Here is a 23,121-nt window from a genome sequence, read left to right as displayed (position 1 = left end):
TCTTTGTCTCAGTGACATCATTTGTAAAATGGGGATTAAGTCCTCCTCTTCCACTTTAGACTGTGAGACAGAAAATGCATCCAACCTGATAAACTTGTATCTAGCCAGCCGTTAGGAGAGTGCCTGACACATAGTGAGCCCTCAACAAATACCGTTCCAAACAGAAAGTCTCCGGGCCTCGTTTCTTCATCCGTAAAATGGGGATGAGATAGAGTGAGAGCAGAGTGTGGGAACAGGGAGTGAATCCATTGGCTCACTTTGCCTCTGCCCCCAGTGCTTAGTACCGTAATCAATGTTATCATTGTGATTATCAATATAGGGGAAGAGAGGGCGAGGAGGCCTTGGTTACAGAAGGGTAGGGAGCGGGAGGGTGATGCCAGACCCCTAACACCAGGGGCACCTCGACCTTCCACATCCCCACCTGAGCTGTCTGCCCGAGGCCCCTTCCACCCCCACCCGCCAGGTCATGTGCTTCGGTCTTCCCGCAGGGGTGGGCAGCACCCAGACATCGGTTGCGCTCGGTCCATGAAGGATGATGCAGCCTGGTGGCAAGGCCCACCTTGCTCATGGGTAGGCAAGGAGTTGGTGGTGCCACCCTGACTTGGCAGGCCGGAGAGAGAGCTCTCTCCAGTTAGTGATCATAAAGCAACACGTTACCGTGGAAATAATTATAATAATATGGTATTTGTTAAATGGTGACTATGTGCCAAGCACTGTTCTAGCACTGGGGTAGATACAAGGTTCTCAGATTGTCCCACGTGGAGTTCATAGTCTTAATCCTCATTTTACAGATGAGGTCACTGAGTCACAGAGACGTTAAGTGACTTGCCCAAAGTCACACGGGGACAAGTGGCAGAGCCGGGATTAGAGCCCAGGACCTTCTGACTCCTACCCCAGGCTTTTTCCACTAAGCCACGCTGCTTCTCTGCTTCTGGGCCCCAGAAAGGGTCTGGGGCCCTGGAGTCAGGAGACCTGGATCTAATCTGGAGTCCACCCTGGATGACCTTGTTACTTAGTTTTTCTGGGCCTCGGTTTCCTTATCTGTAAAGTGGGGATTAAATTCAAGTTCTCCCTTCTCCTTAGACTGTGAACTCCATATGGGACAGTGACTGTTTCTGGTCTATTTATATTGTATCTATGTCAACGCTTAATACAGTGCTTGGTACCGAGTAAGTGCCCAACAAGTGCCACAGCTATTTCATATTGGCAGACCCAGAAATTTCCACTAAGGGTGATATGGAACTGGAAGAATCAAAGGGGAAAACTAAAATGCAATCATCGGAAAGAACACCAAAAACAGACACTAACTACATTTCCCAAAGACGAGTTCAGAGAAACAGCCCAGCCTGTTAGAGGTAACGTCGGAAAAGGAGGGAGGCGCAACCGGTGAAGCCATTTTAAAAATTTCAACTCAGAAGAGAATAAAATAAGGGTTGCCCCCTGCCTTTATCCCACTGGGGGTGGAGAAATTTAATAAACAAAGCTGAAAAGTGCAGAGGCTTTTTGATTTTTTAAAACCTTAATTAATCGATCAAGCATATTTATCGAGTGCAGAGCACTTGGTATAGCAAGAGAGTTGGTAGGTACGAAGTAAGAGTCATAATCCTTACTTTCAAAGTGCCTACAACATAATATAAAATGGTCAACCTGGCCCTTTTACTCGGTAAAAGAATCACAAAGTGGAGAGGTGCCAGCCAACCGGACAAGGTGACCAGCTCCTTGGACAACCGGGTGGACATCTGATGGACATATGGATGAGACTCTGATCCACTGGGGAAGCCAACAGAGAAAATTCGAGTTCAATGGCGATCTCTAAAATAAAATAAGGGGTGGAAGAAGATTTGGAGTTCAGAGTGGACCACAAGATGGAAATGAGTTGGGCAGCTGTCAGTGAGGGGTGGAGATGCCTGGACTGTAGGAAGCACAGGGCGACTCTCTCCTCGGTCAGACCCTTCCGGGATCTGGCTCGTGGGTCTCTGATGGAGACAGTGAAGCTAGAGATGGCAGGAGGAGGGAGGATCCGAAGGGAAGCCCGGGCAAGAAGAAATGGAGGAGGAGAGAACGGAATGGAAACAAGGAGAAGGAATGGAAAGAGCAGCTGTTCATCCTGGGGCTGACAGCTGAGTTCAAGTTAGTGTAAAAGGGTCCCGAGGGAACTGTCCCCATCCCCCCGATTGGGCCAAATGGGTGCCCACCAAGAAGGGACCCAGTGAGGCCTGGGGGGTGGGAGGGAGGTGAGGATCCAGCTGGGAGGAGACAGAGAGCCCCCCCCCCCCCCCGCAACCCCTAGAGGCCTCTGCCTGCCCCAGACAGAGGGGCCGACCTGATCCGGTCAGTTCTCGGGACCCCGGCTGAGGTAGCCGGAAGGCACCGGGGAAGGATCAGGATGGGGGCCGGGTGGGGCGGCCGTCCACCTCGCGACGGTAGGCCTAGTCGATCCTCCAGGTCCGTGGCTCCGGCCAGCGGCCCGACCTCGTCCGCTCCAGGTTCACGGTGGCAGTGCTGACCCGTGGGGAGACGGGCCAGGGGGACCGCAGGGAGAAGCCGGCCGCCAGCATCCCCATGCCCACGCAGGGGCCCGTCCCGAGGCCGGAGAGCAGCCCCGCCAGCATTCCCGCCAGAAAGCTGTTCCGGGGGGAGAGAGAGAGACAGAGCTAAGCCCCCGGACAAGGAGGAGGGGCTGCGAGAAGCGGCGTGGCCTAATGGATACAGCCTGGGGCCTGGGAGTCAGAAGGACCCGGGTTCTAATGCCGGCAATGCCACTTGTCTACTTTGTGACCTTGGGCAAGTCACTTCACTTCTCTGGGCCTCAGTTCTATCATCTGTGAAATGGGGATTAAGACCGGGGGCCCCAGGTGGGACGGGAACTGTGTCCAACCTGATTTCCTTGTCTCTATCCCAGCGTTTAGAGCCGTGTTTGACACACAGTGAGCGCTTAACAAACATCATAAAAGTGGGGCGGAGGGAGGATCAGAGGAAAGGGAGCCTGGGATCCTGGGGCAGAGAACAGCTGCAGGGTCTCGGGAGTCCCCGGCGTCTCCGGGCCGAGGGTGTCTACGGGACTCACCTGTCTCCGGCTCCCAGTTCATTGACGATCTCGGCGGCCGGGACCGGGGGGGCCGGGAAGTGGGTCGCGAACAGTCCCTCGGGTGCCCTCTGAGGGGAGAGGGAGGCCGGGATGGAGAGAGGCAGAAAAAGCCCTGGGAGTTGGCTCAGACCCCAGCTTCCAGCCCCGAGCCTGGCACTAGGGTGCTTGCGGGTCCTGGAGAGCAGTGATTGATTGGGGGAGCAGCAGGGGGGCAATAGGGAGTGTCTCCCAGTTTCTAGAACTTCTACGTTGTTGGCTCCACGCACGCCTCACTGGCTTGGCCTCTACGGGCCCAACCTCCATGGTTTCCAGCCTCCATGGGCCCAGCCTCCACGGCCCCCAGCTGCCATGACGCCAGCCTCCATGATTCCCAGCCTCCTCAGGTCCGGTCTCCACGGATACAACCTCCACTTGGGCTTGTGGATCCAACCTCTCCCAGCCTCCACTCCCCCCAGCCTCCTTCACCACTCCGGGCCTCTCCCGCCCGAGCCAGGGAGAATCCCTCTCGGGCAGTCCCAACTCCTACCGGTCCACGCGGGGCCGGGGCCAGGGAGACTGTCGGCGGCGAGCCCTGGCGGCCACACAGAAGGACGCCGTGCTCGCCGAGGGTCACCACCACGCAGCGCAGGTTCTGCAGCAGGGGCCGGGCCAGATCCCCCGCCACGCTCAGGACAGCGTCCAGCTCCCGGGGCAACTCTTTAGAAAAGGGAAAATGGCTGAGCCATAACCTGTGGGGCCCCCTCCCTGACCTCCGACCCCTACGGGCTCCCCCCACCCTCAACGGGGCTTCCCCCACTCCCCATTCCCTCTACCTACCCAGCCCCCTCAGGATCCTCTTTCCCTTCCGGCCGCAAGAGCCCAAAGCTGGGGGTCGGGAGACTCGGGTTCTAGCCTTAGCTCCGCTGTGGGCCTCTTGTGTGACTTGAAGCGAGGTTGTGGATTTGCTTAAAGTGGCTTACCCTCTCTGAGCCTCAGTTTCCTCATCTGTAAAATGGGGATAAGATAACTGCTCTCCCTTCCTCTTAGACCGTGAGCCCTGCATGGGATAGGGAAGGTGATAGATAATAATAACACCAATGATAATGATAATATTTCCTAAGCATTTTCTATGAATCCAGCCCTGTGCTATGAATTGAGGTAAATAAAAGACAATCAGATCTGACGTAGTCCCTGTCCCTCATGGGGCTCACTTTCTAAGGAGGAGGAAAGGAACCCCCATTTTGCAGAGGAAACTGAGGCCCAGAGAAGTGAAGAGACTTGACCAAGGCCACACAGCAGGCAAATGGCAGAGCTGGAATTAGAACCCAGGTCCTCTAACTCCCAGGTCTGTGCTCTAGCCATTAGACCATCCTGCCCACCCTGCCTTATGTACTTATCTGGCTTGATTCTATCCCTGTGCGAAGTACTGGAGAATTGCTTAATAAAGATGTCATTAGCACTGGGATTAGGCACATGGTTTTAGGGGGGCAGCTTGACACTCCCGAGGACGGGGAGGGGAGGGAGGGAGGGCAGCTGGATGACCGCCAGCTTCTCCCGCCCGGGGAAGACACACCTGCGGGGCCGGGGTGCCCGAGCGCCCGGGCGATGGCCCTCAGTTCCCGCAGGTTGGGAGAGGCGTAGGTCAGAGCCGTCCAGCTGTCCGACAGGAACGGCTTCGAGGCCTTGTTCTCATCCGTGGGCTCGAAGCACACTGCGTGGGCACAGGGACAGCCGGCGGGAGGGCCCACCGGACCCGGGGGAGAGCGGGCCGCGGTTACCATCGGACCCCCGGGCTGGACCTCATGACCGCGGGGAAGAGATCCAGATGTCCGACGGACCGCTTCCCCCCGGGGCCTGTCCATCGTGCGGAAGCGAGCCCCCGCCCCTGTCCCCGCCACTGCACCCGCTCCGCCGCTCTGGTCTCTCACGGGGGATGCGGTGGTCCCTGGCCAGGTCGCACAGGTAGCGGATGGTGGCGAGGGGAAGGTTCCCATCGAAGCAGAGGAGCGGGGCCCGGCACAGGCGGTCCTCGAACGTTGACACCTGGAGTGGGGGAACGATGGGGTCACGGTCACTGGGAAACTACTACTATGGGCCCGGGAGGCAGAAGAACCTGGGTTCTAATCCCAGCTCTGCCACTTGTCTCCTGTGCGACTTTGGGCAAGTCATTTCACTTCTCTGTGCCTCAGTTACCTTGTCTATAAAGGAGGGATTGACTGACTGTATCTAACCTAATTAACCTCTATCTACTCCAGCTTAATACAGTACCTGGCAGTAGTAAGCACTTAACAAAAACCAAAAAAAAAGAAGGATCTCTGCCCTCAAGGAGTTTGCAATCAAATGGATTCATCAGCAGGGACCCAGGGGAGTTGGACCCAGGGCAAATGAGCCCTCAAGGGCCAGGATCTGTGTGCCAGCTTCAACCTAAGTCCTAGACTATCAGCTCCTTGTGGGCAGGGAACATGGCTACCAGCTCTGTTATATCGTACTCTCCCAAGCACTTAGTACAGTGTTCTGCACACAATAATAATAGTAATAAAAATTGTGGTATTTGTTAAACGCTCACTATGTGCCAGATACCATACCGAGTGCTGGAATAGGTACAAGGTTATTGGACTGGACACAGTGCCTGTCCCTTGGGGGACTCCCAGTCTTAAACTCCATTTTACAGATGAGGCAACTGAGGCCCAGAGAAGTTAAGCAACTTGCTCAAAGTCACACAGCAGACAAGTGGCAGAGGCGGGATTAGAACCCAGATCCTTCTGACTCCCAGGCCTGGGCTCTACCCACTAGGCCAGGCTACTTCTCCGGGATTTGGTGGTAGCATGGCCCTTCCATGGATGAGCTGGGTGTGAGGGAGCGCACGGTGAAATCTCCATTCGCAGGAGACCCCGAGCTGCCGTCAGAAGCGGGCAGACCCCGAGAGAGGCGTGTGGTCAGGGGAGAGGTTGGTCGGGAGGGGAATGGGGGCAGATCCCCCCGAGTCGTCCGACTCGGGGCTCTCGGACCTCCCGACTCACCCACTGCTCGGTGATCTGCTCGTGGACGTCCATGTCTCCGAGGCCGAGGGTGAGCTTCCCGTTGCCCGAGACCACGGCACAGTAAGTGGCGGTGCTGTGCCCCTCCAGCTGGGCCACCCCTCCCATGTCCTGCGGCAGGAAGAACGGACAGCGACGGCATCGGCGACGCCACCTTCGTCGTTCCCCTCACCCGTTGCGCTTACCTACCCTGTGCGGGGCAGGGTGCCTACTCTATGCAGGCTGCTGGACTGGATTCGTACCGAGTACAGGGCATTTGCTGGACCCCTACTCTGGGCGGGGGCGGGGCCCCGGACTGGGCCCCTCCTGGGTAAGACCGTCAAACTCAAAGGTGTCAGGATTATGGATTTTCAAACTTAGAGGTGCTTGGGCTAACGGCTGCCAAACCCAGAAATGGCAGGGCTATGGACCATCAAACCCCGCGGCGTCAGGGCTACGGACTGTCGAACCCAAAGGAGCCGGGGCTGTGGACTGTCAAATCTAGAGGGACCAGGGCAGTGGACCTTCAATTCCAGAGGTGCCCGGTTGGACCGTCAAACCGGAGGTGCCAGGACGCAAGCGACGGCCTGCCCAAGGCCACCTCAATGGTTGCACCACCCCTGTTCCAACCCGTAGCCGCACCTGGAGCCCCCTCCCTGCTTTCCAACCTTCACGCCCAGGGGAGGGCAGAGGGAAAGGCCCAGCCTGGTCTCCACGGAAACGCGAACCCCAGCCGGCCTCCGGCAGGGAGTCATTCCACCTCCTCCAAGGGGGTGCGGGGGAGAGATCCCGTGGGCCCAGGCCGGGGAGGAGCGGGAGGGGAAGCGGAGGGGTGGGGTTCGGTCTGGAAGGGCTGGAGAGAGACTTCCCAGGGCGGGGGGAGGAGGAGGAGGAAGGATAAATGAGTGAGATGGGGGGGAAGGGAAGAGGAGGAGGGGGTCCGGGGGCGGGGTCACGTACCATGTGGCTACAGTAGCGCAGCACGGACCGAGAAAGCGCATCCTTGCCCAGCGCGGAGATGAACAGAGGAGACCATCCCAGCCGGCTCAGGCAGTCTGCCGGCATGGAGACACCGGGCTTAGCCAAACAGACCTCCCACACACGGAGACGCACACGCGGTTAGAGGAGCAGCGTGGCCTAGTGGATTGAGCAAGGGCCCGGGAGTCGGAAGGTCATGGGTTCTAATCCCGGCTCTGCCACTTGTCTGCTGAGTTGGGCAAATCACTAAACTTCTCTGTGCCTCGGTTCCCTCATCTGCAAAATGGGGATTACGACCGCGAGCCCCAGGTGGGACGGGGACTGTGTCCAACCCAATTATCCTGTATCTCCCCCAGCGTTTAGAACAGTGTCCGGCGCATAGTAAGCGCTTAACAAATACCATCATCATTATTATTAGTTCGGACACACGGAGACACAGAGCTCAGACATACAGGGACACAGAAAGCTTAGACACACAGAGACACAGACAGAGACACACAGACAGAGTTCAGGCACAGAGAGAGACAGACCAGTCTACAGATAAAAGTAGGTCCACAGATAGAGGTGGGTCCTACGGAGTTTTTTTTTTTAATGGTATTTGTCAAATGCTTATTATGTACCAGGCACTGTTCTAAGCTCTTGGGGTAGATGCACAGCTATCAGATTGGACACAGTTCCTGTCACGTGGGACTCCCGGTCTTAATCCTCATTTTACAGAGATCTCTGGGCCCCAGTGACTCACTCACGTGGGACTCACCCAAGGACACACAGCAGAGAGGTGGTGGATCCGGGATTAGAATCAGGGTTCTTCCGACGCTCAGGCCCGGGCTCTATCCACTAGGCCACACTGCTTCTCCCTCTAGATTCCCCTAAAGAAGAAACCCCTCTCTCAGGGAACCCCCCCACCTCTACCTGGTCATCCCGGGGAATCCCACGCCACCCCGGTACCTGCCAGGTTACATCCAACGCCCCCGAAGGCCTGGATCACCTTCCCGGGGAGGGTCTGGCCGCCTGCCTGTGGGGAAGGAGAGAGGGAACAAGTGACTTTGGAAGTGGACAAGGGATGGGGAGGAGGCTTGGGGAGGAGGCAGCTTTTTTATACGGTCTTTGTGAAGCGGTGATTATGTGTCAAACACTGTTTTAAGCACTGAGTAGGTACAACTGTAAAATGAGGATTCGATACCTGTTCTCCATCCTACTTAGACTGTGAACCCCATGTGGGACCTGATTATCTTGTACCTACCCCAGTGCTTAGAACAGTAATTGACGTAGTAAACGCTTAACGAATAGCACAGTTATTGCTATTATCAGAGGAGATGGATGTAGACATACAGACACAGAAGAAGAGGAAGGGGGAAGCTCCCCAGTTCTGGGAGATAGGCAGGGGTTTCCACAGAGCCCATTGCTCCCTTGAGGTGGGCGAGATTGGGAGGGGTGGGGGCTGCAGGATGAGGACATCTCTCCTAACAGGAGGCCATGAGGGAGGGAAGGCTGCCCCAGAACTCCCAAACCCCATCCTAGTCAACAGATTTCCAAAGCCCACTCAGACACAAACGCTCGGCCTTGAGGGTCTCCGGCCAAGGGTTCCCGTACCTGTAGGGTCCCGCTCTTTGTCTTCGCTATGAAGTCAATGTTGGTGCCTCCGACGACCACCTATGGGAGAGAAGCCAACGCGGAAAGGTCAGTGGCTGCCAGTGCTGAGGACCCTCGTCTTCTCCAGCGCGGTCCCAGAGCACCTGACCTTCGGCAACCCCCGGCTCAGTCCCACGGTCTAAACGGCTCAGGGCTTGGTCTCTGACAGTGTCACGCTCCTGACTGTCCCCTCTCCATCCCTGACTCTCCCCCAGTGATCTAGCGTGGACCATCCACCACCCTGACTCTCCCCCGATGACCCAGCATGGATCACCCCACACCCTCGATTCTCCCATCTCCATTTCCGACTTCCCCAGTGACCCGACACAGACCATCCAACACCCTGACTCTCCCCTTTCCATCTGTGACTCTCCCCCAGTGACACAGCACAGACCACCCAACACCCCTGCCTCTTTCCCTCCATCCCTGCGAGGAAGTTGGGGGCAGAACAATCTCAGGAGGAGCGGGAGGAAGGAGTGAGGACATCAGTATAGGGGGAGACTGGAGTCTTCCAGGCCCAGGGGATGCCATTTGGTTGCCCTCTGACATCTACCCCTCTCCCAGACTCCTCCTGGCAGGGGTCTCCTCGAGCAGATGAGGGCAGAGAGGCGGGAAAACTGTGATCCCGGCTGGCTCGACTGCCCACGTCGGCAGGACCCGGACCGCCGACAAAGGCACAGCAGCCGGAGATTCTGCCCTGGACATTTGGGCCCCGACTTGGGTCTCTCCCCAGGCTGAACTGGCAGGGGCGGTGGGGTGGGTGGTCTGGAAGTGGAGGGGCTGGGGGTGTACTCACCGGCTGGGCGGGCAGTACGGCCTCCCCCCTCGCCCTCCTCCCGCCGCCGTCATTCCCACCACCAGGTGCCATCCGGAGCTGGCTCAGGGCCACGGCGATACGGCTGCCCACACTGGCGTTATTCTGGATCAGAGCCATGTCTGGTTGGAGGTTGATAAGGAAGGAGCGGTCTCTGTGCCCCCAAGTCATTCATTCATTCATTCAATCGTATTTATTGAACATTTTCTGTGTGCAAAGCACTGTTCTAAGCGCTTGAATCATGCCAGTCACGCCAAGCACCCAGGGATTCTACTGCATGATTCCCAGAGGGGTCCACCTCCTCCCCGGCTTCTGCGATCTAACCTGGCCGGGCTCACACACACCCACACACCCACACATCACTCACCAGGCTTGTCCTCTCTTTTTTTTTTTTAATGGTATTTGTTAAGCATTTACTATGTGCCAGGCACTCTATTAAGCACTGGGATAGACACAAGATAATCAGTTTTGGAACCAGTCCCTGTCCCACATTGGGCTCACAGTCTTAATCCCCATTTGACAGATGAGGTAACTGAGTCAGTCAATCGTATTTTCTGAGAGCTTACTGTGTACAGAGCACTGTCTTAAGCTCTTGAGAGAGGACAATAGAACAATAAACCGATATATTCCCTGTCCACAACGAGCTTATAGTCTAGAGACTATAACCGAGGCCCAGAAAAGTGAAGTGATTTGCCCAAAGTCACACAACAGACAAGGGATGGAGACGGGATTAGAACCCAGGGACCCCGTGAAAGGGATCATTAACTATGGGGTGCAGCTCTTGGGAGAGAGGCACAGGGCTCACTCGCCAGGAACTTTCTCCTGTGACCCACACAAATGGGAATTTCCAAAATGAGAGGGAAGGTTTTCTCCCAACCACTTAGTACAGTGCTCTGTCCAGAGTGAGTGCTCAATAAATACGATGGACTGATTGATCGAGAAGAGGCTCCTAAATTGGACTGGGAATTGTGAGGGTGAGGAAATCAGGAGGACTTCCTGGATTGGGCAGGTAGGTTTGGTCTAGGGTCCAATCACTCCCTCTGGGCTCTGGAACTGCCAGGCTAACCCTGCCGGCGGGCACTGCTGTCCAGAGACACCCTTGGCTTGGTTTGGGGGACCTCTGGGGGAAGGATACTGGATTCAAGGGACTTTCCACCGCTCAGCTCATTCACCCTCTGGAGCACAAATGGTGTCAATTCCTTTCCCACGATCCCATTCACCCTGCAAAACAAAGCACAGGCGGGCAGGATTCAATACCTGTTCTACCTCCGATTTTGTGACTCCCATGTGGGACCTGATTATATTTTATCTACTCCAGCGGATAGAACAGTGCTTAGCACAGAGTCAGTGCTTAACAAATACCACCAATATTAGTATGATTATTATTATCATTACAGAGGGGAAAACTGAAGTTAAGTGACTTGGCCAAGGTCACGCAGCAGTCATATGGCAGTGTTGGGATTAGAAACCTGATCCCCCGGCTCTCAGGCCCACATTCTTTCCACTAAACCACACTGTCTCTCTGCTTCTTCCATCGTCCTCCCCTAGGGTTGGCCGGTGTCCTCTCGTCCTGGAAAGTGACGGGGAAGAGGCGGAGGCTGGTCCATCTCACCTGGCCTCGCCCAGAGCCTGTTGGATGGCTGCTTCGATCTCCTGTGCGGACGCGGCTTGGTCTGGAGGGACGGGCACTGCGATCAGGAGCCCGCTGCCCAGGCCCAGCTCCAGAGCCCCGGCTGCGAGAACAGATGGACAGTTACCCCCCGCTGCCCAGGCCCAGCTCCAGAGCCCGAATGCAAGGACAGACGGACAGTTGGGGCCGGCCCAAGGGCTGGGGCAGTAAACTGACTGGACAGAAGACAAAGGGGCCCAAAAGATGGGGGATGAGGGTTTAATCGGGGAAGACTTTCTGGAAGCGATGTAGTTTCAGAAAGATTTGAAAATGAGGAGAGGTGTGTTCGGCCCCATGTGAAGGGGAAGGGAGGATCTGAGCAGAAGGACGACCACGGGAGAGATGAGAACGAGACACTTGAAGGGGACGACGAGTGTGAGCTGAGGTGTTGTGGGAGTGGAGCGTGAGGATAAGTAGGAGGGAGAGAGCCAATAAGCGCTTAACAAATACCAACATTATTATTATTATTATTAAAGCTGATGGTCAGGAGTTTCTGCTTGATACAGAGAGGACTGGGCAACCGTTGGAAGTCTCTAGGCACTCACCGATGAGTTTGGCTGCTTCCTTCTCGTTCGGCACGTGGTAGGGGGCTTGGAAACCACTGTGGGGGCAGAAGAAGGCAGGGAAATCCCGGGACTCCCCAAAAGTTGCCACGCAGACCCCCTGAGTCTCCTGAGTCGATGGAAGGGAGGAAAAGAGGCAAGTGACCTTTCCCGAAAATTCAGGACCGTCCTCTCCTCTTTCCAAGATCACCTCTAAAGGACAGGGTCAGTGAGTGGGCATCCAGTCCAGTGTCTAGCACACACTAAGTGCTCAGTCCCTGCATGCACTAGGTGCTCAGGCCAGTACCCCACCCATAGTAATCATGATAATCATAAAAATCGTGGTATTTGTTGAGTACTTACTATGTACCAGGCACTATACTGACTGCTGGGGTAACTACAAGATAATCGGGTTGGATGCAGTTCCTGTCCTATAAGGGGCTCACAGTCTTAATCCCCGTTTTACAGATAAGGACGCCGAGGCACAGAGAAGAGAAGTGATATTCCCAAGGTCACATAGCAGACAAGCAGCGGAGCCGGGATTCGAACCCAGGTCCTCTGACTCTCAGGCCTCTGCTCTTTCCACTAGGCCATGCTACATCTCTAGTAGTGCTCAGGGCAGTGGCCCACATACAGAAGACACCCAGTCCCATGCCCTGCACGCAGTAGGCCCGCAGGCAGTAGTGGTGACTGAATGAATGAACCCTGGAGGCCCTGGAGGCCCCCAAAGTGGGGGGCTCACCAAGGTAGCATGGGGGTCCGCCCTAGCCCTACCCCCCAGTCCTGTTGGAGAGAGGGGTTGCGGCCAAAGAAGCGAAGTTGGGGTGAGCCCCGCTTGAAGATCGGGGGTGCTCCCAAGGGGCCGTGGTCTCCGCAGTCCCCTGGAGCGGCAGCCCTGCCCGTGGGAGACCCTCAGGCCGTTAGGATGCCAGGGACCCCCGTTCCCTCCCGCGCCCCGGAACCACCTACCAGATACTCCAGCGTCCGGCCGATGTCCAGAATCGACTTGACGCCGGAGGAAACGACAGCCACGGGCGTGCGTCCCAGCTCCGTCAGGTCAGCGCTCACGTCCAGGGCTGCAAGGACAAGGGACTCCTGGGTACCCCTCCCCGGCAGCGGGGGTGGGTGGAGGTGGGCGGGGGCTCGTCCAGTTGGATTCCGCCGCAGCGGGCCGGACTTCAGCTGGCCACCGGGCCCCTGCCCAGCACAGAGGGGGCACCGAGGGCCTCTGGGCCCGCTGGTTTTACGATCAGTGTCCGACTTCCTCAAGGTGACTCGCCCGAGGTCACACAGCAGGTAAGACCGTAAACAAAATTTACAGTCTAGGAGGAAGACGGGGCTTGATGATTGAGTGCTTTAAAGCCGATGGTGAGGAGTTTCTGTCTGATGCAGAGGTGGATGGGCCACCACTGGAAGATCTTGAGGAGTGGGGAAAGGTGGCCTGAAAGTTTCTGTAGAAAAATGGTCCGGACAGCAGAGGGAAGTTTGGACTTCAGTGGGGAGAGACAGGAGGCGGGGAAGTCAGCAAGGAGGCTGGTACAGGGATAGGATAAGTGTTTGGATTGCCGTGGTAGTGATCTGGAGGTAGAGGAGAGGGCAGATTGTGAAGGTCAAACCACCAGGATTTAGTGATGGGTTGAACGTGCGGGTTGAATGAGAGAGAGGAGTCAAGGGTAAGGCCAAGCTCTGAGACAGGAAAGGTGGTGGTGCCGCTTACAGCGATGGGAAAATCAGAGGGAGGACGGGGTGGGAGGTTAAGGCGCTCTGTGTTAAGCATGTTAAGATGGAGGTGATGGGAGGACATCCAAGTAGAGATGTCTCGAAGGCCAGCAGGAGGGAGGCGGCTAGCTGCCTGTGGGATCCCCAGATCTCTTACTCTTCTCTCCCTCTCGATGGACCCCTCCGATGCCTCCGGTCACAAACACGGAGATCCCGGCTTTCTTCGCCACGATCATGGTCGCCGACACGGTGGTGCCCCCGGACAGGCCCTGCCACGGGAAAGCCAGACCGACGGCCATTACTGAGGCCCTGCATTTGTTCGGCTGCGCGATACCGGAGGTCGTCTGGATCCCAGGTGCCTCGTCTAGAGTTCTGCGCTCAGCAGAGGTTCAGTCCAGTGCCCTGCACACGGTAGGTACCATGCCAGGACCCAGTACAGAGTAGGTGTCCAATCGAGGACCCTCAGCGGAGTAGGAGCCCAGTACAGTGCCCTTCCCGCAATAGGTATGCAGAAATGACCAAAGACAATAAGTGTGGCCTGATGGAAAGGGCACAGGCCGGGGTGATCTTGGAGAAGTCACTTGTCTTCTCTATGCCTCAGTTTCCACAGCTGTAAAGTGGGGATTCGATACCTTTTTTCCCTTCTTCTTAGGCTGTGAGGCCCGCGTGGAACAGGGACTGTGCCCAACTTGATTGGCTTGCATAATAATAACAATAATGATGATGGCATTTGTTAAGCGCTTTATGCCACGCACTGTTCTAAGCACTGGGATAGAGACAAGGTAATCAGGTTGTCCCACGTGGGGCTCACACTCTTAATCCCCATTTTATATATGAGGGAACTGAGGCACAGAGAAGTTAAGTGACTTGTCCAAAGTCACAGAGCTGACGAGTGCAGGAGCCGGGATTAGAACCCACGACCTCTGACTCCCAAGCCTATGCTCTTTCCACTGAGCCGTGCTGCTTCTGGCATCTACCTCAGTGCTCCTGAAAGTGTCAACGCACATAGGAAGTGCTTAACAAATATCACGGTTATTCCTAGGTGCCCATTCCCGTGCTGGGCACCCAGTAGGCGCCCGAGGGGGTGCTTCAAGCTGCAGGATTCCTCCAGCTGGACTTAGACCGCGAGCCCCACGGGAAGGCAGGGACTGTGTCCTTCCTAATTAACTTGGACCTACCCCAGTGCTCAGAACAGTGTTTGACACACAGTAAGCACTTAGTAAATACCATAAAAAAATATAAAAAAAACAGGAGTTAGGGAACTTGAGCCGCCAGCTCCCAAGACAAGTCCTCTACAGCCTGGTCTGCTCTGCTCGGGGCCTTCTTCCTCCTAGCAAGCCCCTGGCCCCCCTGGAGACCCCCGCCTCCTTCGGACCCTGGACTTTGGAACAGCTGAACCAGCTCCTCACACTTTCTGAGCTTGGGAAAATCCCCTTCCTGATAAAGACTGAAGTCCCCGAAGGAGACAGAAGGGCAGGACAGCCCCCAGTAATAACAATAATAATAATTACGGTATTTGTTAAGCGCTTACTATGTGTAAACACTGTACTGAGCACCGGAGGTAGATACAAGATAGTTCAGACCCAGTCCCTATCCCAGTCCAACTAGGAAGGAGAACAGACGTTGAATCTCCATTTTACAGATGAGAAATCTGAGGCACGGAGAAGTCGAGACTTGCCCAAGGTCCCACAGCTGACAAGTGGCTGAGGCAGGATTCATTCACTCATTCGTTCATTCATTCAATCGTGCTTATTGAGTGCTTACTGGGTGCAGAGCACCGTACTAAGCGCTTGGGAGAGTACAGTGCAAGAATAAACAGCCGTATTCCCTGCCCACACAAGCTTACAGTCTAGAGGACTGCTAGGTTTGCTACTCAGGATCCTCAAAGAAAATTTAGCGCTGTTTCGATGAAACCACGTTAAAGCCAATACTATTTGACTGAGTTCAGGATGTTTTCATCAGAATGAAAGGGACTTCATAAAATATTTCTCATAAATGGAATATTACGAGGATTGGAACCCAGATCTTCGGACTCCCAGACCCCTGCTCTTTCCCCTAGGCCATGTTGCTTCTCTTCTCCCCCTTTCCCTGCTCCTCTCCAGCCCCTCCCTCCACCCGTTTCCCCCGCCCATCTCCACGCCGCCTTGCCGGTCACCCCGGGGCAGAACTGGGGGTACCTGGCTCAGCACGTAGGGAAGGTCCCTGCGGGACACTTTGAACGTCCCCTTCCTCTCCGCCAAGGACCGCAGCTCGGGATGGCTCAGGCCGACGTGGATCCTGCCATCCAGCACGCCCACGGTGGCCGGCACGGCCCCGTGCGTCTTCACGATCTCCTCGACGGCTCGGGCCATGCTGGAAGAAGGCCGGGAGGTGGTGCCGGAGCAGGAGAGAGGACGGCCGGGGGGGCGGTGGGGGTCCCCACTCGGCCGCCCCCCCGGCCCCGGCCTCGACGCGGACCGCCCCCCGCCCGGCCCCGCCGGCTCACGGTCCGAGGACAACCGACCGTCCTCTTTTCGGAAAAGGTTTCCGACTCCCTCGGGCACGGACGGCAGTCCCCGTCACCCGAGTCTCCTCAGGGCCCACCTCCTCCAGGAAGTCTTCGCCGATTGACTTCCCCCACCCCACTCCGGGTAAGACCATTCAGTAGCACTCCCTGCCTCAGAGCCACCCTGAACTCAGAGCCTCAGCCCACTTGGCAAACTCTACTTCCCCATTCAAGGAACTTTCTTTCCACACTCTGGCTATTTACAATCATATCCTCGTTCAATCAACCAGTCAATCCATCAGTGGTATTTATCGAGCACTTACTATGTGCGGTGAACTTGGGAGAGAGAATAAGCAGGTACGTTCTCTGCTTCCAACAAGTTTACAGTCTGTACAGCGCTCTGCACACAGTAAGCGCTTAATAAATACGATCGAACCAACGAAAGAATTAATGGAAAGGGAGATCTTCTTCTTCCTGCTCCTCTACTTGTAAGTACTTTCCAGCCATCTGTCTCCCCCATTAGATTATAAACTCCTTGAGGTCAGAGAATACGTGCCTTGTTTCTGCTGGACTCTCCCAATCACTTAGTACAGAGCTCTGCACTTAGAAGATGCTCAGCAAATCCCATTGATCGATTCATTAATAATAATAATTATAATAAGAATGATGGTATTTGTTAAGCCCTTACTATGTGCCAGGCTCTGTTCTAAGCCCTGGGGTAGATACAAAATAATAGTATTGGACACAGTCCTGTCCCACATAGGGATCACAGTCTTAATCCCCAATTTACAGATGAGGGAACTGAGGCCCAGAGAAGTGAACTGACTCGCCCAAGGTCACGCAGCAGACAAGTGGCGGAGCCGGGATTAGAATCCACGACCTGGTGACTCTCGGGCCCGGGCTCTAGCCACTACGCCACGCTGCTTCTCGGCTCCACTGAATGACTGACGACGATGATGATGACGACGAGGCCATTGAACCAATTGGGGGAAGATCCTATTGAGCTGAATAGAAGAGGGTTCAAAGATCCTCTGATCGACACACGGGATGAGTTGGCTGAAATATCGGGGTCAGGTCCTCTGAGATGATGGGAACATTGGTGGGGCCCAGGTGTCCTCGAACTGCGATCTGGGGGTGCTTCCTTCACCCCTCCACACCCCCACGGGCGGCCAAAAGTCGGCTTCCCCCGCGGGAATGATTTCCTCCCTTTTGGGGCGATGCAAGGGAAAGGGGGTCTTCCCCCCATCCACCTCTTCTCTCCAGGGCCCCGGGGGTCATCTTTCACCCCCTCCCCTCCCCTCAAGGAGCAGGGGTAGATGTATCACCAAACCCTTCGACGGGTGGGCAATAATGTGCCCTCAATTCCGCACCCCACCCCATTCTCCGCTCCTCCCCCTGCTCCTGCCGAGGTCAAGGGGAATGGGTTCCGTCGCCCCTCCCCCGGTTCACAGCGGTCCTCCCCGCCCTCAGAAGGGCAGATCCCCTGGCTGAGTGCCTCCATCATGGGTGGGAACCATCCGGTCTTTCCTCCTCCTCCTCCTTCTCCTCCTCCCTGTATAGCCACCTTGGTCTATGAGGCGCAGGTCTACACAGCCCGGCCACCCCCGTGGGGGGAAACCCGGAAAACCCAAATCCTTGGCTGGCCCACCTTCTCCAGGAGCTGCCCCGCTTGAAAGAAACAGGGCCTCGACAGAGCAGATCATCCGGATAACCGAGGACCAATCATCACCCCCGTCCTTGAATCATCCAGCTACCGGAGGACAGCTGAAAGATCGGGTAAGTGGGGCCGGGGTGTGTTCTGGGGGCCGTGGTCGTCGTGGGGAGGGTCTTTTTATGTGCAGAGCCCGAGGGCCTTCTGCACGATTGGTGGCACTGAGGCTCTCGCTGCCCCCCGCCCGCCTCTCCAGGTGTCCAACCTCAGATTCCGGGGATACGGCATTCCGTGGGTCACGATGGCGCTCTCCAGGGCTACCACCGGCTTCCCCAGGGTCAGGGCTTCCCGGACCGTCGGATGGACCTGCATGTGGAAGCCTGGAAGACGGCCAAGGGCAAAGTTTGCTGCTGCACCCGCAGGACTGGAAGCTTCCTTGGGCAGAGCCCTCTCCTCCACTCTTCCTGTGGCTTGCTCCAGGGGGACAGGCCGAGCCCAGAAGGACAGCGCCTTCATTCCCATGATCCGGTCAACCCTTCCGTCGGCCCCACGGAGGCTGAGCCGGGGCTCGGATTGCCTCGGGGAGAGGTTGGGGGCGCCCCAATAAGTTCATCTCGGGTGAACTTCAACCTCCTCACGGGGAAAAATGTGTCACTAGCTGAAGATTCAATTAATCCAAGGTATTTATTTAGTGTTTACTGTATGCAGAACACTATACTAAACGCTTGGAAGAGTTGGAAGACACATTCCCTGCCCACATGGAGCTTACAGTCTAGGATGGGAGACGGACATTAATATTAATAATTTACAGGTAAATAAAAATAATAATAATTGTGGTATTTGTTACGCGCTTACTATGTGCCCGGCACCGTACCGAGCACAGGCGTGGATCCGAGCAAATGGGGTCAGACGCGGTCCCTGTCCCACAGGGGGCTCACACTCTTCATCCCCCTTTTACAGATGAGGTAACTGAGGCTCAGAGAAGTGAAGTGACAAGGTGACGCAGCAGACAAGCGGCGGAGCTGGGATTAGAACCCGGGTCCTTCGGACTCCCAGGCCTCGGCTCTACCCACTGGGCCACGCTGCTTCCTAAAAAAACTAGGAGAGGGTGGTTTCGATCCATCCACCTCTGGGTTACGGAATCAGCAGGCTTCCGCTGTTGCTATGTACGTAAATGCCGTGGGGCCGAGGGTGGGGCGGATAGCAAATGCCCAAAGGTCACCGAGCCAAGCGAAAAGACCGACGCAGAAGGGAGAAGAAGCCGGGGGCCGGGGGGGAGGGAGAAGAGGGCTTAGTGGGGGAAGGCCTCTTGGTGGGGAGATGCCACTCACCCCGCAGCAAGCTTCTCGTTGAGGTCGTAGCCTGAGCCAGGGTGGCTCTGCAGCTCCCCAGGACCCGGGCGGGGGTCCCGATCATCCTGTGGGCCGAGGGGCTGCGCGGCTGAAGGCTGGGGGCGGCGGAGCCGGGCCGGAGACCCCGGACGCTGGGCACCAGAAGTCCAGAGCCCCCCGTCCCGCCGGAGTCGAAGCGGGGTGGCAACCTAAGGCCGTTCGGGACGGTGAATGGAACGTGGTCCTGCCCAGACCTCATTATCAACATCCTCATCATCATTATTATCGTCGTCATTATTGCTATTACCACATTTTTAGGGCACCCTTTAAGTGCTTACGCTGTGTCAAATACTCTACTAAGCACCGGAGTAGATAAAGCTAATCAGGTTGGACCCAGTCCCTACCCTACAAGTCTTTATCCCATTTTACAGATAAAAATAAAATGAATTGTGGTATTTGTTAAGCGCTTACTATGTGCAAAGCACTGTTCTAAGCACTGGGGGATACAAGGTGATCAGTTTGTCCCACGTGGGGCTCACGGTTTTAATCCCCATTTGACAGATGAGGTAACTGAGGCACAGAGAAGTGAAGCGACTCGCCCAAGGTCACACAGCAGATACGTGGCGGAGCCGGTCACTGATGAGGTGCCGACTATGTGCCGAGCACTGGGGGAGGTCCAAGGCAATCACGTTGGCCCTGGCCCCCGCCCCACAGGGGCTCACGATCCCCGGGGGGAGAACGTACAAGTGAGGAAACCGAGGCCCGGAAGGGTGCAGGCGGCCGGTGTCTCGCTCGGGCTCGGGGCCACGCTATTCTCCCCCAAACCCTCGTGCCCCCCGTCGGCTCCCCGTGTGCCCCTTTGCCTGGGCTGGTCCGACCCGGGCCGGGCTTTACCCCCGGCCCGCGGATCCCAGGCGGGGTCGGGGTGCCGCCTCTTGGCCCTTTGGCCGGGCGGGAGGGCTTCTCAAGGCTGCCCCGCGGCCAGGGTCCGCCCGGGGAGAACGGGGTGTTCAACCCGGCCGGCCGGCGAGGTCGTGAGGGGCCGGGAGTGACCCGAGGCGGAGACCCTCCTTACCCTTCCCACTCGGCGGTCTGAGGCTCCCAGGCCAAGGAAGCTGGCTCGGCCCCAACTTCCCCATGGCCAGACCACCTCCTCCACCGCAGGCCCCACCTCCAACTTCTTTAACCATTTTGATCCCTGTCTCCCGTCCCTTCTCTCTTTCTCCAGGCCCGCACCGATCCTTGGGGACTTCAATATCCACACAGACGTTCCTGATGACCCTTCCGCCGCCGGCCTCCGATCGCTCCTCGACTCCGCCGGCCTCCTGCTCCGCCTCCCCTCGCCCACTGACCCCTTTGGTCACACACTCCATCTCATCATCCCTGGCCACTGCCAAATCTCGTGGCCTAGTGGCAAGAGCCCGAGCTTGGGAGTCAGAGTCGAGGGTTCTAATCCCTGTGGGGCTCACATCTAAGACTGTGAGCCCCACGTGGGACAACCTGCTTCCCCTGTGTCTACCCCAGCGCTTAGAACAGTGCTCGGCACATAGTAAGCGCTTAACAAATACCAACATTATTATTATTATTATTATTATTATTATTAATCCCGCCTCTGCCACTTGTCAGCTGGGTGACTTTGGGGAAGCCACTTCACTTCTCGGTGCCTCCAGTTACCTCCTCTGGAAAATGGGGATGAAGACTGTGAGCCTCACGTGGGACAACCTGATTCCCCTGTATCTACCCCGGCGCTTAGAACAGCGCTCGGCACATAGTAAGCGCTTAACAGATACCGACATTATTATTATTATTACCGTCGCTAACTTTGAAATCCCCCTATCTGACCACAACTTTCTCACTTGCCTTCTCTCCCACACTCTTCCTCCCTCAAAATCTGTCCTGTTCCCCCGCCCAGAGCCCTCCGATCTTTTGATCCCATCCAATTTTCTCAAATCATTTCGCCCCATTTAGCCTCCATACCCAAACTACTTTTCCCTGATAACCAAATTAGCGGTCTCATCCCCACCGTCTCTATTGAACTCAACTCCCCCGCTCCCCCATCCCTCCGTCCATCTCACGCCGCTAATCCCCAAGCCCCCCAGGTCACCTCCTTAGTCTGCCTCTTTTGGTCTTGTGCTGCTCGAGCCTCAGCGCGCTGCTGGCGGAAATCTAGATACCGGGCCGACCTCGCCCACTTCGACTTTATCCTTGCGTGGCGGTTCGACCGTGGGCCTGGGAGTCAGAAGGTCATGGGTTCTAATCCCCGCTCCGCCACCTGTCTGCTGTGCGATCTCGGGCAAGTCACTTCACTTCTCTATGTCTCAGTTGCCTCATCTGTAAAATGGGGATTGAAACTGTGAGCCCCGTTTGGGAGGGATGGTCTCTAGCTGTTGCCGGATTGTACTTTCATTCAATAGTATTTAATAGTATTTATTGAGCGCTTACTATGTGCAGAGCACTGTACTAAGCGCTTGGGATGAACAAGTCGCAACAGATAGAGACAGTCCCTGCCGTTTGAGGGGCTTACAGTCTAATCGAGTGCAGTGCTCTGCCCTCGGTAAGCACTCAAAAGGTACGATTGAATGAAAGAATGAGTGACAGGGTCTCGGTCCAACCTGATTTGCTTGTATCCACCCCAGTGTTTAGTAATAGTAATAATAATAACATAATGCAATGTATAATGTATAATAATGTAATAATAATAATAATAAGGGTATTTAGGGAAGCAGTGTGGCTTAGTGGAAAGACCGTGGGTTTGGGAGTCAGGGGTCGTGGGTTCAAAACAAGGCTCTGCCACTTGTCAGCTGTGTGACTTTGGGCAAGTCGCTTCACTTCTCTGGGCCTTAGTTACTTTATCTGTAAAATGGGGACGAAGTCTGTGAGCCCCCTCCATGGGACAACCTGTTAAACTTGTATCTCCCCCAGTGTTTAGAATAGCGCTTGGCACATAGTAAGTGCTTAACAAATGCCATCATCGTTATTATTACCATTATTATTATTTATGAAGAGCTTATTCCGCACCTAAATACAGTGCCTGGCTACAGAATAAGCGCTTCACAAATACCACAGTTATCCTCTGGACTGTGAGCACGTGGTGGGCAGGGAATGGGGCTGTCTCTTGGTGTATTGTACTTTCCCAAGTGCTTAGTGCAGTGATTTGCACACAGTAAGGGCTCAGTAAATATGAGAGGCAGTGTGGCGCAGTGGCAAGAGCCCGGGCTTGGGAGTCAGAGGTCATGGGTTCTAATCCCACCCTCCTCCACTTGTCAGCTGGGTGACCTGGGGCAAGTCACTTCACTTCTCTGGGCCTCAGTTCCCTCTTCTGTAAAATGAGGATGAAGACTGTGAGCCCCACGTGGGCCAACCTGATGACCCTGGATCCCACCAGTGCTTAGAACAGTGCTTGACACATCAGTGCTTAAGAAATGCCATCGTTATTATTATTATGTTTACCCCAGCGCTTAGAACAGTGCTCTGCACATAGTAAGCGCTCAACAAATACCAACATATATTATTATAAATCCTGTTGGATGAATGACTGACTGAAAATGAATGAATGAAAACGAATGAATGAATGAAAATGGACGAATGAATGATGGGGAATGAATGAGTGAATGAAGAGGAAGGAAGGCAGGAAGGCAGGAAGGCAGGAAGACAGGAAGACAGGGAGGCAGGGAGGGAGGAAGGAAGGAAGGAAACTGAAGGAAGGAAACTGAAGGAAGGAAACTGGAAGAATGAATGAATGAAAACGAATGAACGAACGAAAATGAACGAATGAGTGAATGAAAATGAATGAATGAATGAAGATGAATGAATGAACGAATGGAAATGAATGAATGAACGAGTGCAAATGAATGAATGAGAATGAATGAATGAATGAAAGTGAACGAACGAACGACTGAAAACGAATGAATGAGCGAATGAAGATGGACGAATGAATGAATGAATCAAAATAAAGGAATGAACGGACGAATGAATGAAAACGAAGGAACGAGCGAACGAACGAACGAATTCGAAAGGAAGAACGCACGAAGGAAAACGGACGGGCGGACGAATCGAAATAGAGGAACGAACGAGCGCGTGAAGACGAACGAACGAACGAACGAACGAACGAATGGGAGGGGGCGGATCCCCGAGCTCCGGGCCTGGCGGAGCGGCGCCCCCTGGTGGCGGCGGGCGGTGTGGGGCTCTGCGCGGGGTCGGGAGGAGGAGGAGGAGG

The 23,121-nt window shown here is 55.5% G+C and overlaps 1 protein-coding gene across 1 annotated transcript; it reads right to left on the bottom strand.

The window, feature by feature from the left end:
• Positions 1-1,417: 1,417 nt before the first annotated feature.
• On the bottom strand, positions 1,418-20,021 carry LOC103167706 (pseudouridine-metabolizing bifunctional protein C1861.05-like). Its single transcript, XM_029075891.2, has 19 exons — positions 19,981-20,021; positions 18,906-19,114; positions 17,840-17,954; positions 15,616-15,790; positions 13,596-13,707; positions 12,689-12,795; positions 11,723-11,849; positions 11,121-11,241; positions 10,644-10,729; positions 9,491-9,630; positions 8,656-8,715; positions 8,011-8,077; positions 7,045-7,139; positions 6,088-6,216; positions 4,996-5,110; positions 4,641-4,778; positions 3,615-3,784; positions 3,068-3,156; positions 1,418-2,625 (listed from the first exon to the last, which is right to left on the bottom strand). Exons 2-19 carry the CDS (start codon positions 18,988-18,990, stop codon positions 2,430-2,432), a joined length of 2,127 nt encoding a protein of 708 aa, XP_028931724.1. The 5' UTR covers positions 18,991-19,114; positions 19,981-20,021; the 3' UTR covers positions 1,418-2,429.
• Between the last annotated feature and the right edge of the window lie 3,100 nt (positions 20,022-23,121).

The sequence above is a fragment of the Ornithorhynchus anatinus genome, chromosome 11 (assembly GCF_004115215.2).
Source record: "Ornithorhynchus anatinus isolate Pmale09 chromosome 11, mOrnAna1.pri.v4, whole genome shotgun sequence".
NCBI lineage: Eukaryota > Metazoa > Chordata > Mammalia > Monotremata > Ornithorhynchidae > Ornithorhynchus > Ornithorhynchus anatinus.
Note: the sequence above shows the minus strand (reverse complement) of the source record. Positions and strands in the feature narration are given on the sequence as shown.